Source organism: Leopardus geoffroyi, chromosome C1 (genome assembly GCF_018350155.1).
Source record: "Leopardus geoffroyi isolate Oge1 chromosome C1, O.geoffroyi_Oge1_pat1.0, whole genome shotgun sequence".
NCBI lineage: Eukaryota > Metazoa > Chordata > Mammalia > Carnivora > Felidae > Leopardus > Leopardus geoffroyi.
The window spans coordinates 176,336,403-176,357,085 of record NC_059328.1 but is presented as its reverse complement, the minus strand read 5'-3'; the positions used below and the strand labels follow the sequence as shown (position 1 = coordinate 176,357,085).

General features: G+C 35.8%; 1 protein-coding gene across 1 annotated transcript in view; it reads left to right on the top strand.

Annotated features, from left to right (window-relative positions):
- Positions 1–20,683, top strand: part of COL5A2 (collagen type V alpha 2 chain) — a 149,099-nt gene that overhangs the window by 81,280 nt on the left and 47,136 nt on the right. The window contains exons 4-13 of the mRNA XM_045480496.1: positions 518–550; positions 1,844–1,876; positions 2,842–2,895; positions 8,045–8,155; positions 9,729–9,806; positions 11,954–11,998; positions 12,951–13,004; positions 13,648–13,701; positions 14,774–14,827; positions 17,733–17,786. Coding sequence (XP_045336452.1) covers positions 518–550; positions 1,844–1,876; positions 2,842–2,895; positions 8,045–8,155; positions 9,729–9,806; positions 11,954–11,998; positions 12,951–13,004; positions 13,648–13,701; positions 14,774–14,827; positions 17,733–17,786 — 570 coding nt within the window. The remainder of the gene's footprint in view (positions 1–517; positions 551–1,843; positions 1,877–2,841; positions 2,896–8,044; positions 8,156–9,728; positions 9,807–11,953; positions 11,999–12,950; positions 13,005–13,647; positions 13,702–14,773; positions 14,828–17,732; positions 17,787–20,683) is intronic.

The window sequence follows — 20,683 nt, the reverse complement described above, 5'->3', positions numbered from 1 at the left end:
TTTCTTTCTTCCTCTTGAAAATGAGCAAACTTACCTCTTGTTATTTCTCAGATTCTTCCATGAGTTTTAAAAAAGGTGGCAAGAGTTTTAGGAATGGCATCTGATAAGTTACTAAAACTAGGTGGCATAGAATATGAGTGTGAAAATTCAACATATCCAAGTTTTGTATTTTTCTCTGAGTTTTCAGTCTTTGGGTAGTTTTTCCTATGGTGCTTTGACTTTACATCTTTTTAATCACAAGTATTTCTTGGTCTGGTCAGTTCTTTAGATTTATTCACTATAAAGACTGAAGTTACGCATTTCAAACATTGGATTGATATTTTTGTGTCTTTCAGATGAGTAGTAATTTTTTTCATCAATAATGTCTGACTACTATAAATATTGCTTCTTTTCTCATTTTTGTTTTTTACATTTCTTACATAGAAATTCTCAGTGTTTACATGGAATATTCTAGTATGATATGACTATCCTCACCAAGCTATTATATTTTGATAATTGAACAATTTTTGCTTCATAGGGACAAAAAGGAGAACCAGGATTAGTGCCTGTTGTAAGTATATATATATTGTTTTCATGTGTCTTTAATAAACTTATCTATAGTATAGTTGTAAAGTTTTGCATATATACACACTCTTGTGAAAAGGGATGTTAGTTATGGTATAACCAAGCTATAGTATAAGACAAACAAACCAAAAGAGGTTAATTCTTTAATATACTATTTAATGTTTATTTATTACAATATTCCTGACTTTTATTGTCCCATGACTATAAATGGAAATCAGGGTTTTCTAAAGTTAAGCATATTATATATAGATGTAAAGTGATGTATATATATATATATATATTGCATGTTTATTTATTTATTATGAGAAAGAAAGAGAGACAGTGCTAGCAGGGGAGGAGCAGAGTGAGATAGAGAGAGAATCCCAAGCAGGCTCTACACTGTCAGTTCCCAGCTCCAGTTCTTACAAACTGGGAGATCATGACCTGAGCCAGAACTAAGGGTGGGCACTTACCCGACTGAGCCACCCAGGTGCCCCTATTTTTTGTGGTATAAATAGTCATGTAATCCAAATAAAAGGCATGACTTAATATTCCACACTTCTGGAAATATATCTTGCCATTTTCCTGATTGAAATTCCATATTGTATAAGAGTTCTTAAGACTTGTTTAGACTTGTACATGATCAAAAAGTATATTGTTAAGTGGGATGAAAATTCTTCAACCATCAGTCTCATAGATCTCAAAGGAGTTATCATCACTCTGTCAGAAGAAAAGTATATGCATGTTGATTTATTTGGCAGTGTTTGACTTGTTGCTTTGCCTTGAAATTGGCTTGTTTTTAACAAAGATTACCTAAAAAGTAAACCATTCATATTGTTGTCTTTCATTTAAAAACACTTATGTGTACTTACTATGTCTTACATGCTATTTTAAGTGCTTTACAAATATTTATTTGTCTTCATGACAACTTTGTGAAGGAGGTAATTTCATAATCATCATCATCATTTTACAGAAGAGGAACATGAAAACATAAAGTAATAAGTAATTTGTCCAAAGTCAGACAACTGGTAAGGGATAGAGTTAGGATTTGAACCCAGGCCTCTTGGCTCCAGTGTGGTGCTCTTAATCCCTACAGCAGTCCTGCCTCTGTATATGAGAGTTTAAATTAGATAACATCTTAAGGCATAAGCAAGGAGGACATGGGCATCAATTGACAACATCTGTTTGCTCTGAAAAAATTCACTGGGGCTTTTGTTGTTATTCTTATTTGTTTGACTGTTGATTTTTCTTAAACTCTATCGAAACTTCATCCTTACAGATTATCTTGTTTATCATTTAGGTAACAGGCATACGTGGTCGTCCAGGACCAGCAGTAAGTAGTTTCCTCCAACATTCATGGTACTCTCAAGTTCTTACAGTTACTGAACATCTTTATGAATATTATATCCATCAAAAGACAATAGAATGAAAACCATGATGCTTGGTTTCTTGAAACATTTTGTTTTGAAACATCTTCAAGTGTAAGCATTCCTTTGCAGCAATGAATGATATATAAAAGATCGTTTCGTTCTGAAATTGATGAACCCTATTTTTCCTCCATGTTAGTGTTTTATTGGCCATGTAAAAACCAAAATGATCTATTGTTACATTGTTAATTTTAGATTAGCTTTACTCATTAAGAAACACTTACCTATTGTTTGGCAATAATTAAAGATAGACTACGTTTATCTGTTTAATGAAACAAACTGTTAATTTCATCTGTTAATGAAATTAAATCGTATTTCCATAGAATTTGAGAAATTATACAGCAGAATAGCATATTACTGGGTTAGCACAAAAGACTACTGATTTCAGGTTTGGATTAGCAGTAGCATTCTAGGTAACTAGACAGAAAACACATACATATATTCCCTCAGATCATTGATAATTTAGGGTTTGCACATCTATGTAGTTCTAAAAATCCAAACTGTAGGTTTTTATGGTCATAATGTAGTGACAAAGGCTTGCTTAGGACAAGACAGCAAAAATGATCCTCATAAACTTTGTAATTATCATTCAAGCAATATATTTAGCTCACTGAGCTCCATGATGCTATAATGTAACACTTAATTCTTTAATTCTTTACAGACCTTTACGCTTCATTGCTAATATAAATAGCCTTTCTGTGTACACAGAGCTTTTATACGCACATGGCTTTATTTTCAGTCTTCAACTGAACTGAATTTAAAAAAAAGTGATATTTCTGTTTTCCGATTTTCTTAGATCAAGCAAACATTTAAAATAAAAACATCTGAAGTATACGTGTTTTGCAGGCTTAATCATCACTTTCCATTTCAGGGGCCTCCAGGATCACAAGGACCAAGAGGAGAGAGAGGCCCAAAAGGAAAACCTGTAAGTTGACAGCAGAGTTCCCTTTTCAGTGAAGTGTACCATGTACCGGGTAAGCCCGTCTATACCACGTTCTCTGGATGCAACAAAGAGTTGGTGGCACTGTTTCTCTCTCATCTCTATTAAATGTGACAGAATTCAGGTCATGAAGTGATTGTGGGTCTTTTCTGATTCAGAGGAAAGTATCACATGGTAATAATTACCTATTATCTTTTTAGGTAACACAAATGACATTTCTTTGTCCCTCATGAGGTCAAAGTAAAATAAAGTAGAAAACCTAAGGAAACATAATGAATACCTCATGTTATTTTCAGAAGTTGTAAATCATGAGTGAACAATGCCAGGAATGTACTGTTGAGATAAAACACCAAAGTTCTGTGATCTGTGGTTGCTGCAGGGATAACCAAACTGGATAAAGGAAAAAAAATATTAGAGGACTAAATTTTATTTCAAGTGGTTGTACAATGAATTTATTTCCCAAATAACACTCTATCTATTTTCACTGTGCAGCTGCTGCAGAACTATCAAAGGAATCATTTTAAAAATCAACAAATCCATTACCAGAACAAAGGGAACACCTTTAAATTTAAATGATCAACTTGATACCCTGGAGATAAAACATGAAGATATTATATAACACATGCCAGATGTTTTTTCTTATTAGCAAGTCCTAGGATAGCGATTCTGTTTCTTTTTATATCTTACCCTCAGAAACTAATGTCTTTCTGTATTAAATAACTCGCTTAATTTTTGTATTGCTATCATTATCTTATGTTTTAATCAGAAAAACTTCTGCTGTTTAATTTTCTGTCCAATGTCTACTAAATTTAACTCTCTAGGTTTTTAGCTTTCCAAATATGTATTTATACATATTTAGATGGGAGAAATAGATGAGCAGGAGAGCAACAGACAACCTTGAATATATAAATAAAGAAAAATGTATTTTAGATCATGTTGCTTGGAACTCTTGCCTCTTGATTCATCTTTGAGTACGTTTGACCAAGTATTGCATGATGACAGTACTACAAAATTGGGGCTGGAGTTATGGATGGTATTGGCAGGCATGCAGGTAAATGACAGTACCCCAGGGAAATGGGGCATAGTCCTATATGTGTGCAGTAATGCTATGTTCTGATTATCTTATGCTGTTATTCATTCTTCACTGCTGTTCTACTGAGCTGCCTCACGAGTATTGGTGACCTGAATACTGTTAATAGCTCTCTAGATGCCTGTCCAAGGGTCTAGAATGACATAAACAGGTAGAAGATAATTTCAATTAGGTGGAGGGTGGTGGCCATGCAGTAACATTGTGCATCAATGTACTTGTGCCCAGGATAATTGATAACACTTAGTCCTAGGTCTAGGTGGAAGTTACTATAGAAATAGTGATTGCGTTTTCAGAATTCCTTGTTAGGATTCATCGAGTCTGCTGTCACCCTGTCTTCTTTTCTTGACTTATGTGATATGCTGCCCTTCCTATCTTGGTTAGCCCTGAGATAATCAATGGGAATTAGGTGTGTGTGTGTGTGTGTGTGTGTGTGTGTGTGTGTGTGTGTATTTAAAAGAGTGAGGAGTAGTTATTTATTTGGAATTAAGCAAAAACAATCCTGGCAGTTGCCCAAATAGGCAATCTGTTCCTCTGTTAATCCTAGCAAGCAGTGGGATGATAGTTTTTAACAACATTCTCATTAAAAAAAATGTGCCTATACTTTTGCTGATTTCCCTGGTGTAAATACTTCCACTATGGCCAATTGCAAGATACTGGCATGATGTTACAAAATATCCATTGGTAGAGCATTTTGCCTCAGGTCCCAAGACTTGCAGGAGCTGCTTAACTAGACTAAAGCTGTGGCTTGCACAACGTAGGGTGGTACAGCTATCATAAATACCGTTTTCTCCTCCTGCTTCCGTTACCATCAGACACTACAGAATGCTCACTATGTAATGCATGGTTTCTCAGCCTCAACACTATTGGTATTTGGGGCCACATAATAGCTATGCATTGTAGGATGGTTGGCAGCATTCCTGATTTCTACCCACTAGATGCCAAGTAGCAACACCTGTCCTCCTCCCACATACAATTGTGACAACAAAAATGTCTCTTGATGTGACCAAATGTCTCCAGGGGAGGGGAGCAAAAGTGCTCAGGATTGAGAACTACTGTGATATAAATACTCTCCGGAAGTCTTCATGACTAGTCAGTGACCCCCAGGACTGTCTTTTATCATATGTCCTTAGTTTTAACTAAGTAATCCTAGTAACTTCATAGTGACAAACTAGCAATCTGTCAGGAGATAAGATAGGGTGTGCTGAGTTCTAATTGCATATGACACTCAACCTCTGTAGATCTGTTTCTATATATGTAAAATGGGAAATATGCTATATTTTACCAACTCTAACATTTCATAATTTGTGTGTGTGTGTGTGTGTGTGTGTGTGTGTGTGTAGTGAATAAATAAAGTTCTTGACGACTGGGGTAGTTAGTCCTTTCTATTTGTGAATGTTTAAAGGTCGCCACCTAGTGGTAATCTATAAGTACTTTGTATTGTAAATGGCTGCCTGAAATTACTGAAATTAGTACTAGAGTATCTTGAGGAATGGGAGAGAATGATGATAAATAGAATATTTACCTTAATATAAAATGTATGTAATTCATCTCACTTGGAAATATGAAAGTATATATTTTAATGTGTTCCCAAATTATATTTTTGTTTTCAATGTTAATCAGTAAAACTGCTCATGTATTATATTTTTTCTTACTTTCACTTATAATTATGTTCACTTAATTTTGGATAACAAAAAATTTTTATTAATTTTAATCTCAATTTGTAGAAGTGTAACTCATGTAGGCTATTTAGAGGACATTCTTTGGAGACACTGAATGCATCATGAAGTCAATAGAAAAGTGGGCTGTCTTCAGAACAAGACTTTGAAACATGATTATTAATGTTTCACATTAATTAATCATGGTGGAGGGTGGTGGCCATGCAGTAATCACAGATTAATTAATCACAGAGGGATGGAGAAAGCATATGATTATTGAGGATCAATACCACCCAAACCTCTCTCTATTCTCATTGAAACTAAATGTAGTTTTTGGTTTTGTCTTTAGAAATCTTTTTGGGAGGAGAGATGTTTTAGTTCATTTTTTGTATACAATGATACCTGGTTATCAGTTAGCAATTTCATATTTCAGAAACACATTAAAAGTTTTCCACACAAGGCTCTGAGTAGATCATACTACTAACTTTGTGCCACTATTGACAGTATGAATTTCCAGCTCATGTTGCTCTCATGTGTATGATCAGGAATCCTGGACAGCAATTTACATCAGCCTCTTATGTCTAATGAAAAGAGTTAAGTGACTCTACAGTGGTTTAAGAGTCAGAAAGCATTTGACTTGATAAAGGATGAGAATAATTTCCTGAGAAATCAGTTTTCAAAGTGTTTTTCAGACTATCTACTTCTATTTGAATAGATGCATTTGCTTATCTTCTACTCTTCTAAGAAATACATATATCTATATGAATCTATACAAATATTTGAATATATTAATTAAATTATGCCACCATCCCCAAAGCCATCATATGCCAGCTGCCCCCTTTCCCACCTCATCTTGTTTTATATGTCCTCCTTCAGCTGTATCAGCTCATATTTGAATTACTTTTGTAAGCCAGGAGGTGTTCTCATGTTTAGAGAGGAGAAGCTTCTTTTTTTAAACTCCAATTCACTTATCATATTTTTCTTGATCCCTGCTTCTAACTATAAAAATCATATTGACTTTGAGTTCTTTGGTCCTTTCTTTCTTTTTGAAGACTGTTAAGACTCTTCAGGGTTAAACAGACAGAAAATACTTCACAAGACTTGTGGGAATGATGAGGTTGGAGGACAGAACATTTCCAGAACTGAGGACGTGGCTGTTCACCAAGCTGCCTTCAGAATGTGGGTTGGGAGGAGGGTGGAATTTGGCAGCTAGAAATCATTGCTCACTTCTCTGAGAACTAGACTTGGCTGGATCACTGTGCCTTTTCCTCTGTTTCTCATTGGTCTGATCCACCTTTAGGGGTGGTAAGAAAAACAAACCATGCCAGAACTTAAGTAGTAGAATAAAGAGGATTGAAATGTGAAGATGTAATAAGCATATATCGAGGGTCTACTATGTGCCAAGAACTATACAAAACATCAAAATATTAGAAAGATTAAAAAAGCCACAAATACCAGTCAAGGAGCATACCAGTCAAGGAGCTTCTATATATATGCACACACACATATATATGTATATATATACACCCACATATACACATACATACATATGTATATATGTGTATATATATATGTATATATTTTCAGTAGGAGGAGGTTAAGCAAGCACATATATAGTTAACCATAATCTAAGACAGACATGTGAATTTAGAACTTATTGATTAAATACCACAAAACCAACCAAATAAGGAAGCTTATTCTAGAATACTGGTGAACTCAATAAAATTTTATAATTATTCCAAGACAGCTCATTACTGGGGATTTAACACATCAAGACTAAAATTCTTACCCAAAATATACCATGCCCCTAAGCAGAGGCTGTGATCTATGCTGAAGTCAGCAGTGTCAGCAGAGCTGATGAAATTGCTGTAGTTGGCTGGATTGCAATCTATTTTTTTTAAGATTTTATTTTTCTTAGAGAAGTTTGAGGTTCACATCAAAAATCAAAGCAGGCACAAAGAGCTCTCATATATGCCCTGTCCCCGTACATTCATAGCCTTCCCCATTATCGACATCTCCCATCAGAGTCCATGGTTTACATTAGAGTTCCTCTTCGTGGTGTATACTCTATGGGTTTGGACAAGTGTATACTGATACATACATCATCATCACAGTACCATTCACAGTGTTTTCACTGTCCTAAAGTTCTCCTGTGGTTTGCCTTTTTATCTCCCCATTCCCACCCCAACCCTTGGGAACCACTGATCTTTTTCACTGTTTCCCTAATTTTGCCTTTTCCAGGAATGTCATAGAATTGGAATCATACAGTATGGCTATTCATTTTAAACATAATGAACACTTCCTCTCCATCAAGAAGTCTGTCTTTTAGATTTCTACTTAAGTACATATTTGGCAATGGGTTCTAATGAGCATGGGCTTGTTTTTCCAGGGTCCTCGTGGTCCTCAGGGAATTGATGGAGAACCAGGTGTTCCTGGTCAACCTGGTGCCCCTGGGCCTCCTGGACATCCATCCCACCCAGGACCTGATGGCATGAGCAGGGTAAGTTCTATATATTGTTGACTGTTATATTTCGATTATATATTAGTTTTTAAAATTTTTTTTATTTTTGAAGTATAGTTGACGTACAATGTTATATTAGTTTCAGGTGTACAACCTATTGATTCAACAATTCTATACATTACTGAGTGCTCACCATGATAAGTATAGTTATTATCTGCCACCATACAATATTATTGCAATATTATTCATTGTATCCCCTATGCTGTACTTTTCATTCCAGTAACTTATTTATTTAATAACTAGAAGTTTGTACCTCTTAATCCCCTTCACCTATTTTGCCCATCCTCACCCAAAATTTTGATACATTATTAAGAGTTTAAGTTGTCTTAGTTGTCTTAGTTCAGAAGTTGGCCCTTGACTGCAACAACAGCTAAGTGAATGCAGTGAACTCGGAAACCCACAGAGAATTGTCAGAAAATTCACAAGAGCATTTTGTCAAGTACCGCTTTGAATGACTTATTTCTCAGTGTCAGTGCTGGAACTGGTTTGGTTCTTTCTGCTGATTCTAAAGGACTGCTAATATTGTTCCCAATATGAATTGAAAAGGGAAACATCTCTAATCTTCTGCTGTTCTTAGGCTCAGAATGGTCACAAAACCTGTGTCATTTCCTCCACAAGAAGGGAGGATGACAGATCCATTATGATGTATATAGAAAGGCTACCTAGTTGACACTAAAAATGTTATCTGATTACTTCCCAAATTTTAGTTTCCTGCAAGAAATAAAATAAAGCAAAATATCTTTGTATACCTGCTTCTTTGAATTCTTGGTGGCAGACATAGGTGATTTATGAGTAGATTGCATAGCAAAACAAGGGAACATATGGAGCCCTGAAATCTGATTTTTGTTTTATAACAATTTATACATTTATTTCTCAACTGATTGTAGAAGTAATTGCCAATTAATTTTTTTTAACAATATACACATTTACCCCCCAAAATCTGGAAAGAACTCCGGGAATATATGTGGACAATTTTGGTCAGTTGGGTTACCAGAGTTTTTGTGATATGAAAGAAAGTAGGTAAAACTGTTGCCAATTCTTGGAATAGTCAAAGATTAGAAGGATTATAAAATCTTTATCAACATATAAATACAGTGTAAATTTTACTGGTCATGAACAAAGAAACAAGAATACCATCTAAGTAAAATAGTGTCAAATTGAAACTGGAATCTTTAGGGAATATGTTTAAAAGCATCTCTTAGGCTCTGTTCAGATTTTTGGCATGGGAGAAAATCTGATAAAGAGATTTAAAGCTGAAATCGATGAGACTGGAAGAATGATACATGCTTTTACCAAGTATGAGACATTTGGCCCATTGAAGTCGTTATTCTGAAGCAACATAGTCATAAATATTCTAAGGAAGATTGTTCAATCAGAAACACATACAATGAAAAAGAATTTGAATCTTTTTCTGTGCTTTAAAGTCTAAAATATCAAATGATTCTCAACAGAGCCATTCTATAAGAATCCCAGAGAATGTGCATTTCTGAATGTAAGTTTGTTGATATATGTCTCTTACTTTGGAAATAACGTGAAGACATTGCATTTATAGCCATTTTCAGCTCAGATGGCTGGATTGGATGAAAAATCTGGACTTGGGAGTCAAGTAGGACTGATGCCTGGATCTGTGGTAAGTGAAAATTTTACTGATAATCAAGGCTCTTGTGGAAAATAACATTTTGTAAAGCAAGGTTTGAATTTGCTAATTAAGAAGTAATATGTGTCTTATTTTTTTGTAAGTTTATTTTGAGATTGGGGCAGGGGTGGGGATTGGTGGTGAAAGGGCAGAGAGAGACAGGTAGAAAGAGAAAATCCCAAGAAGGCTCTATGCTGTTCGCCTGGAGGCCAACTGTGGAGCTCAATCTCACAAACATGAGATCATGACCTTAGTTGAAATCAAGTGGGATGCTTAATTGACTAAGCCACCCAGGCACCCCAAGAAGTAATATGTGTCTTCTTAAATAAATCCACCCATTAATTCATTCAATTTATGTATCAAATCCTGCCATGCACCAATTAAAAAAGCCTAGTGGGTGTTCCATTCATAACTGTGTGAAGTATTTGTTGACTTTAATAAAGGGCTGCCTATATATTTTATTTAAAATTGGAAGAAAATAAAGAATTTAAACATATAAGTTACTACAACAAAAACTGTACTTTTAATGGTGTTAGAAACAGTGATCTGGCAAAATTTTGACATGGGAAATTTTGCCATTTTAATTTTCATTATTTCCTACGTAATATCCTCTGGATGCCTATGCCAACAACTCTGAAGTTTCCTGACTGGACCTGCTAACCGTTCCCATCCTCTTTTGAATTTCTTCAACTGCCAAAAAGAGTCCCATTTTCTCTGGGCAAGTACTTTAACCTGGGTATTTGGAGAAAACAAGCTCACTGAATGAATTAATACTTATCAAACCAACAATCCCATGCTTTTCTTGTTCATAACATAATTCAAAGGCATCCCAGATTAATGGAGTTTCAAGGCAATAGCAAGTATAAAATTAGACCACAGAACCACCCCCTTTACCCATCCTTAAGGCCAGCATTATGAGTGACTTAAATATTGTTTGTATACTTTTTAAGTCACTAGCAGTATGGGCTCATACAATGATTATCTTGGGATATTTTTCTGAAATATATGAGTTTTCATCCATTTGAAGTTCAATTGCATATATGTTTGTTTGTTTGTTTACTTATTTATTTATTTATTTATTTATTTATTTAAATGTTTATTTATTTTGAGAGAGTATGAGCAGGGGAGGGCGGAGTGAGAGGGAGAATCTTTTTTTTTTAATTTTTTTAAATGTTTATTTATTTTTGAGAGAGAGAGAGAGAGAGAGAGAGAGCAGGGGAGGGGCAGAGAGAGAAGAGGACAGAGGATACAAATCTGGCTCTGCACTGACAGCAGAGAGCCCAATGTTGGGTTTGAACTCAGGAACCACAAGATCCCTACCTGAGTAAAAGTCAGCTTAACCGACTGAGGCATCCAGGCATCCCTATGTTTATTTTTTTTAATGGGGCTTTTGCTTTCTTACTAGCTAAAAATCTGATCAATTCAGAATAAAAGTTTAATTTTTTTGCCATAAGAACAAATGGTTTTGATTTGATTTCACTTTCCCTGACATTTACAAAATTAGGTAAAATTAGGTAGATATATTATTAATAAAATGTTTCAAATTGCATTTTCCTTTTCTTCCCTTTGTCATACCTTGGTATAATCATTTCATGTTTAATAGGGGAAAGCGTGTGTTCATCCTTTAAATGTATGTTATGAAAGACAAAAAGAATCCAGAAATCTCAGTGCCATAGATAATTGTAAATTAACACTTAATATAATCTAGTCAATATTGTTGATGGCTTCATAAGTCTTTAATTCTATGTGCTCACAAGTTTTCTGCCATGAAGCTGAAGAACAGTTTGATACAGACAGTTTGATAATGCCTGCCAAGATTTTTCTTTTGTTGGCTGTTCTGGCTTAACAGAACCACCCTTATGCATGCAAATGCTCTTGTTCCAAAGACATTGGGTGTATACAGGCATATCCTTTTTTCCCTTTATGAGACTGAAAGTATGTATAAAATCATCCCAAATGTTGTCCAGACTTTAATCTTCTTGAATTTAGCTGCATTCCAGATGAGTACAAATGGAGAATGTCATCATCTTCTGCTGTCAGAGCTTCACTTTTCCAGATTCGAAGCCTGATTCAACATTTTTGAAATGTTTGGCCTAATTGTCATGAACACTATCCAACTCTTCTTCTCATTTGTTTTTAAGGGTCCTGTTGGCCCAAGGGGACCTCAAGGCTTACAAGGGCAGCAAGTAAGTCTTTTTATGATTAAACTACATACTATAGCAAAAAAGAAACGAATACAAATAAGGTCTCTGTGACATGAGTGTTTTTTGGCCAGCCTTTAAACTTCATATTGTAATGCTCACTTTGAACAGACTGTATTTAATTAACTTCTGCTCAGAAATATATGCAATATGTTTTTCAAGTTTCTTCATGGGACTGAAGTTCCATCATCTGGATTCTTTATGTGACTGGCCTCCAATGCAAAGAATTTTTGTACCTTCGCTTCTGAAATAACAGATCATTATCTCACATCATAATGAAAATTCTCATAATTGGTTATGTGCTAACTCTGAGGCTGTGAAATCAGATCACAGAAGCTACCACCATGTGGTGTTAGAAATCACAGTCAAGGTAATCAATCCATGGAATCTTTGAGAAGAATATAGTACTATACTTTGTTTCTGTAGCATATCAAATACCAATAAAATAGTAATGTAGTGCTCTTTTAATTTTTGTGGTGATTTAACCAGCAGTAGGAAATAAGTTTTCAAGAGAAAGGGAAAGAAAGAATTCTTAGCTCTTACCATATTGTCATTATCATGTGTGTGGAGTTTTACCTTATGCCATTTTATATTACTGCCATTGGTGAATAGAAAATGTAGTTGTTGGTGATGATGAAGAAGATGACAATCATGATCATGATGATAACTATCCCATCGATGGAACACTCTATGCCAGCATTATTCTAGGTTCTTAATATGCATTTGTTATTAAGAAAGTTACAACAGCCTAATGAAGTAGGTAGCTTGATTATTCTCACTTCAAAGATTAGGAAATTGAGGTATAGAGAGATTAAGTGACTCACGCAAAGTTGGAAAGTGGTAGAGCCAACAATTTAATTTATTCTGTTTTTCTTTGGTTTGTATATATAATAAACATATAATTATATTTATTTACATAATTTGTTCTCAATTTTAGGGTGGTGTTGGCCCTACAGGACCTCCTGGCGAACCTGGTGAACCTGGACCAATGGTAAATGTCAAGTAAGCATGTAGACCGAGTTAAATATGGGCCCAGCATTATAATAATGTTGTGAATTATTTATTTTACCAGCTCTTCCCTAAGTAGCAAGAAATTACAGTCCAGTTCAGGAGGCCTGTATTATGGACAGTGCTTAAGATATATGTTTCTTATAGCAGGGTATTCGAATTTTGTTAATATTTATGTATTTTTTGAGAGACAGAGAGAATGTGAGTGTGAGTGGGGGAGGGGCAGAGAGAGAGGGAGACACAAAATCTGAAGCAGGCTCCAGGCTCTGAGCTGTCAGCACAGAACCTGACGTGGGCTTGAACTCACAGATGTCTAGATCACGACCCAAACTGAAGTGGATGCTTAACTAACTGAGCCACCCAGGTGCCCCTGTAGTAGAGTATTTAAGTTCAGAGGCTTTGAATATGGTTAGCAGACCATGCTGAGATATTTGCATTCATGAAATTAAAATTCTTTCCTTTGAGTACCTAATCAAGTCATGCAACATAAAATTCAGAATATTAATAAAGCTATTTTCTGTGATATTTTTTATTTGTCTCAACAACATTTTAGATTATCTCATTGGTAGGTATAGGTAAATATAAGTAAATTTTCTTTTTTTCCTTTTGTTTTATTTTGTTATTAGGGCCCAATAGGTGCGCGTGGACCAGAGGGCCCTCCTGGAAAACCTGGTGAAGATGTAAGCTGCCATCCTTCATTTTGCTTTGAAATTTTGCAGAAGTTAAGAAGGAGCTACATGAATATTATTCATTAATTCCCAATTTATTTTCTCCACTTTTAGCTTCCATTAAATGCACACAAAACTGGAGAACTCAGAGTGTGGTTTTACAAAATCTATAAGTATTCTTAGTTTTGATGGTTTTATATCATTAGGTATTCTCTTTTTCCTTGTATTCCCCAGGTTTTTTTGTCCATTATAATTTCTCTATAAGATACTAGAATTGCTGTCATGATAGCCACAACTTTTGCTGGTGGAACCTTTGAAACGAATTTAAAGAAAAATACATTGCTCTGATGGCTAACCATCATCACGAGGTCTTCATTGAACGGAGTTTTTTAACGTGCTGATAGTATAGTGCCAATATTGTTCTCCAATGCTGAAAAAGCCATTTCCTCATTTTTAAAGTTGAGACTCAACTTCAGATTTTAACAGTAATAACATGTGATCTAAAAACAGGGTGCAAAAACAGATTTGCTTCTCTGGATTTTTTTTGTTAGTTGTACCAAAGTTGAGGATAAAACCATGGTTAAATCATTAATTTCTCTGTGATACTACACCAAGTAAATACTTTCTCCTTGTGTGTCGTGAGATTTATTTAAGGAGATTACATTGAATTTGGTCATAAGGAAAATATGTCTAGTAGTTCTTAGTTTATCACAAGAAATGACAAGTAGTGCTCTTAAAAACTTTTAATTCAGTGCCACATGAGGATATAGAATTTCATAGCATATGCCTCTGTGTGTACATGTGTGTAAATTTTGACGTTTATGAAATGGTAAGCTAGGTCAGCCTAATATAATTTGTATTAATTTCTTCTTCTAGATAAATTAATGAGAACTTCACAAACTGACTTGCTCTAATGGATTGCCATCAGGAGTAGAGCCAGTACTTTTATACTGTTTAGAGCTTTGGGCATGAGCTTTCTTAAAAAGTCTTTTGTCTGCAATTGATTTGTCATCTAGTCTTAGAAGGGAACCTTTGAATCCTCTTTGTTTCTCCCTCACCTTGCCTTTTTTTTTTTACCTTAAAGGGTGAACCTGGTAGAAATGGAAACCCTGGTGAAGTGGGATTTGCAGGCTCTCCAGTAAGTTTATAATTGTCAATTCAATGCCATGAAGGCCAACTTTGAAAGGCAAAGAACATTAAAATTACCTTGTGCTTCATTCTATGCATGTGGACTAGTTGCTCTCACCAACATATGTTCCCTTCTGTCATCGTGAAGCAGTACATTTTGCCAGAGTGATAGCTAATTCCAATTTCCTATTTTGCATTGGCCCCATATGAACAATTGGCATCAGATAGTCATTTTATAACCTAATATGGATACTCTCCAAACTTACTGTCAAATTTGCAAAGTCACCAGCCTGACCTCTTTACATTTCCCAACATCCTAATCCCATTTATCTTTTTAATATTTTATTTTTTGTTGTTCACATATCAAAAAGAACAGCTTGAAAATTTATTGATTTGTCTTTAAATATGATAGGGGCAATAAATTATGCCTCTTTGGCTGCTCTCCAAACCCTAATGTTGGCTGAAATCCTTAATTGGCGTTCTGGACCCTAAAATCTTATGACAAGATATACTGATGGCCAGCACTCCTAACAGAGCTGTTTTCCCCCCCTTGGTTTACTACAGAGACACGTCCCTGGTGACGCGCTCCACCAGAATTCAGGATCTGAGCCCCTTGGCCATATTCTAAACCCACCTTTCTGTCTTCACTCATGTTACTTTTATAGGCCCTCTCCTAGGGTATGCTACGCAGCCAATGGGGAAAATTAGAGATCAGCAAGTGAAACCCTCTTAACATTCTTGCTCTTAAAGTTTCTTCTTGTCTGGCATCCTCTAAATGGGTTTAACCTCCTACTCCCTACATTTCCTATGATTTTCTAATGTTTCTTGTAATCAATACAACCAATAGTACTGAATTAGTCTCCATTTACTTCCTGAAAAGTATTGAGGTTCAATGCTTGGATTTTTTTTAAATAAATGAGTGCTCATCTTTTAAGTGAATTTACAGGGCTGTAAGGATTAGTTTCAAATATAAAACCAATTTCCCAGCTCCCTGCTCTCTCTCTTTCCTTTCCTCCCCCATCAGCCTGGGGAGTCAGTGCAGACAAAGGCATGAGGTTTAGTCATTAGCACAGATGTCCACGTCAGCCGGTCCAGGCTTGAACTCCCACCCTGCTGCACTCTTGCACATCCTCTCAGTGTGGGCCCTCCATGGGGAGGAAGCAGGCCCTGCCAGCATGTCACAGATGCACTCTGCGAGCGCTGTGCAATGACATGTGATTGGGGTGTGATGACAGTCTTGGGTCAGCAGAAAAAGAAAATTTTATGAGTACTGGTACATCTGGTTCATTTTCTTGTTGCATTAGAGATATGTAATCACTTGAGAATTTCCTTGCAGACCACAAAAACTCAAAGTTAACTAATTACTTGAAATAACATAGTTCAGTAATTTTCCTATAGGCTCAGTGCACTGTGTTTTCTGCTCAGGAAAGAGGGGGAGCAAATCTACATAAAGGGGAGCATTCCAGTGGAAAAACTTAAAGGAAGTTCTTGAAGTGAGGAATTCCTAAGCAGGGCTGTGTAAACAGAAGAATTAGTGGAACTTTATTTGTCCAGAGAACATGGTTTGATGTGCCCTGACTGTTATAATCCTTCCTTAAAGCACTACTGAGACATTTTCCCTACAAGAGGTCACAGAGGAATGATTGCTTTGCTTTTATCATATGAATTTCATTTAAGGAGTATTCACTCATTTAGGAAACAGTGAATGAAGGCGATGATGTACAAAACAGAAGACTTTTCCATCTGTGTAAGATTGTGTTAGAATAAGAGAAGTTCCTTAGGAAAGGCTTAGGAAAAGTGCTTGAGTGTTAAGAGAAATGTTAAACCATTTCTTCAGTTGTTTATACAATGATTATTCCTTGAATGTCCACTCATGTAAGGCTTAGTGCCAGGCATATGCAGATTAATAGTAATAATTGTTAATAATTGATACAGCAACCTATGCTATCAGTGTACTCAATCGACTGGTACCAGTGGTAATAGCATTCAGTTCAAAACCAAATTAATGTAGGCAATGAGAATAACTGAATAATTAAGTCACCGGGTCCTTATCTATTTTAAGAGGGTATGAGGAAAAAGTTTGAAGCATCATTTCAAAGTAGTCATACCATTTGGATTTAATTTTCTGTTTGATTTCTATTGTTTTTTATTCACTATGCTTAGGTGGAGGATGCATAAAATTATCATAAATTAAGGAGTTATTGAGTCAAGGAACCAACTTGTTCTCTCTGTATTTTTGACCATCCCTTCTGTTGGATATTTCATTTCTTCAATTAATCTTTTAAACAATCACAAATCCATAAAGCTTCTGAACATTTTACTTGAAATCAATTTCTGATCACATTTTAATGCAATCTCCCCAATCATATTCTGCTGCCAATATTTAGTAGTTCAGAGAAAATAAAACACATTGGTGTGTACAAGTGTATTGATTCTTCTGCCACAAGTAAAGCACAATATAGAGAAAGCATAGTTTTCCTTAAGTTACTTTTCTGGTTTTTTTTCCATGTACAGTGTGACTTAGTTGATTCAGACATTGAACATGTTGATTCAGGCTTATTTTCTTGTTTTTTCTTTGTTTTTTCTATGTTGTGGGGTTTTTTTTTTTTTTTTTGCTACTAATTATAATGCAGTGATATAGTTTCAAAATTTGGAAATGTCATCAAATCAATACCTGGCATTAATACATGCCTTTTTGTGTTAGTCATGTTTCCATACCTAACAGTGAGTTTGCTTTGCTAATTTTTGATCATCTAGGTGTATTTCGACAGATTAAAAGTACACTGCCCCTTTCTCTTCTTTGGTATGTTAGTGGAAAACTATGTATTAGATTTTCAGTTTGAACAAAAAGTGTATTAAGCAGTTTCCTGTTCTTATTAATGACTCTCAAATGCCTTCTCTATTTTTTCCCACAGGGAGCTCGAGGATTTCCTGGGGCTCCTGGTCTTCCAGGCCTGAAGGGTCACCGAGTAAGTTCAATCCTTTATAATCCTTGCAGATACCATGGCTTATACCAGTAGGGTCTGGGGGGCGGGGCATTACCTTTAACATCTTTACAATTCTATTTGTCGGTTGTCTTTAACTGGCTGTAGTGTCAGTATTCATCTCTGGTCACCAACTTCACAATGCTTTTTTCTATTTCCTTTGAATTTTATCTGATTTTATAACAAATATATTTTATGTTCTTACCCCCATGCTGGCTACTGTGCTACAAAAGAAGACATAGTGGTGAATGAGAAAAATCCCGTGGTTGTCAGCTTCAGGCTAATAAGGTTTACAGTTAAGAAAAAATAACTGCTCCATAATGAAATAAGTGACATGATACTAGAAAGTGCACTAAAACATAGGACGGGCCCAGTCAACCCCGATGTGGAAGGCATGGAATGCTTCTGTCTTTATAACTCAAGATAATTAATATGTAATTATTATATATTATCTACATATATGGAAATTACATATCACTCAAAATGGAGGTAAAACTGCTGCCTAGTAGCCCCCAGCCTGACTTCAGCAGCAGCTGCCGCCAGCAGGGGGAGGAGGAAGAAGATCCAAAGGAACTAGAGCAGTTGAGAAAACTGTGTATTGGTGGTCTGAGCTTTGAAACTACAGATGATGGTTTCAGAGGACATTTTGAGACATGGCACACTCACAGATTTCGTGGTGATGAGAGACCCCAGGGGTTTGGGTTTTGTGAATTGCTCTTGTGTTAGGAGGGGGCAACAGCAACGTGTGCTTGACAACAAAAGGTTGATGGGTGTGAAGGGGAACCAAAGAGAGATATTTCTAGAGAGGATTCTGTCCATCTAACGATGAAGAAAGTGTTCACTGGTGGCATGACAGAGATATACAAGAGTATAACCTGAGAAACTTCTTTGAAAAGTATGGCAAGATTGAAACCATAGAAGTTATGGAGGACAGGCAGAGTGGAAAAAAGAGAGTTGCCTTTATAACTTTTATAAAAAATATTTATTTTGAGAGAGAAAGAGTGCACGCATGTGCACAAGCAGGAGAGGGGCAGAGAGAGAGAGGGAGAGAGAGAATCCCAAGCAGGCTCTGCACTATCAGCACAGAACTGTGAGATCACGACCTGCCTGAACCAATATCAAGAGTTGGACCCTCCTGCTTTTGTAACTTTTGATGATCATGATAAGGTTGATAAAATTGTTGTTCAGAAATACCATACTACTAATGGGCATAATTGTGAAGTGGAAAAGGCTGTTTCTCAACAAGAAATGCAGTCTTCTAGATCACAAAGAAGTCATGGAGTTGGATCTGGCAACTTTATGGGTCGTGGAGGAAACTTTAGAGGTTCCACTTTGGAGGAAGAGAAGGCTATGGTGGTGGAGACAATGGCAGCAGAGGTAGTTTTGGAGGAGGTGATGGTGGATAAAGTGTATTTGGAGGTGATGGTGGCAACTATGGGGGTAGTCCTGGTTGCAATAGTAGAGGAGGCTATGGTGGTGGTGGACCAGGATATGGAAACCAAGGAGGCAGATTTGGCTTTGGTGGTGGAGGATATAATGCTTACCATGAAGGAGGAAATGTTGGAGGCAACTATGGTGGTGGTGGGAACCATAATGATTTTGGAAATTATAGAGGACAATAGCAATCAAATTATAGTCTCATGAAGGGGGCAGTTTTGGTGGAAGAAACGTGGGCTTGTCCCTACAGTAATGGTCATGGATCCGGTGGTGGAAATGGTGGATATGGTGGTACAAGCTTCTAAAATAATTTAGAAGGAAAAGCTACAGTTCTTAGCAGGAGAGAGAGCGAGGAGTTGTCAGGAAAGCTGCAGGTTACTTTGAGGCAGTCATCCCAAATACTTGAGAGGAACTGTAAAAATCTGCCAGAAAGGAGTGATGATCCATAGTCAGAAAAGTTATTTCAGCTTAAACAGGAAACCCTTTTTGTTCACGTCTGTCATAGCCACAGTTTGCAAACAGTGCAGTTATTGACTAATGCAACGTGGTGTTAAATTGATGTATGTTCCTGAGGTCTTTTATCTGTTGTGGCTTTGTCTTTGTCTTTGTCTTTCATTACATCAGGTATATTGCCTAGTAAATTGTGGTAGTGGTACCAGGAACAAAAAATTCAGGAATTTTTAACTTTGCAATATTTGCATAGTTCAGTTTTTCTACATTTTACTACAGAAACTTTAACAAAATGCAGTTTTGAATGTGTTTCCTTGTGAGTTAACAAGTAAAGAAGATCATTGTTAATTACTAGTTTATATGGATTTTGTTAAAGTTAACTGTAAAGAAACACCTCCTGACTTGCGGTTTTAAGGGGAGTCTATTCTCTGCATTTAAACCATGAAATGAATGCGCTCTGACATATGGAGAGAATAGATATTTGTATGTTTGCAATGTGTGTTTTAGATAAATAGAATTGGGTATTTAAGTTAGCATATTTGTGAATGTAACAGCATTAATATTTACCTTCAAATGAGGCAAATCTCAAAATTCCAAAAATTGCAGGTAGATAGATCTATCTATCTATCTATCTATCTATCTATCTATCTATCTATCTTCTATCATCTATCATCTTTCTATCATCTATCTATCACAAAGCATGGCTGATATTTAATAAGTATATACTGGTTGGTCTCTGTTTTGAGTAGTGAGTTTCTGATTAGAATGCTTGGTGCTCTACTAGTTATTAATTATTTTGAACATCAACCCGGCTATAACCCATATCTTGTAAGTATATAAACTCTATAATTACTTGTCTTCTATAAAGCCACCATAAGTTTTTCATTTGTAGTTATAGAATAAATTTCTATGAAGTCACAAAAATTTGAAGGGTGAGAACATCATAAATTAAAAATGTTATTTGAAGGGAGAAACCTTTTTAATTTTCTTTGAAT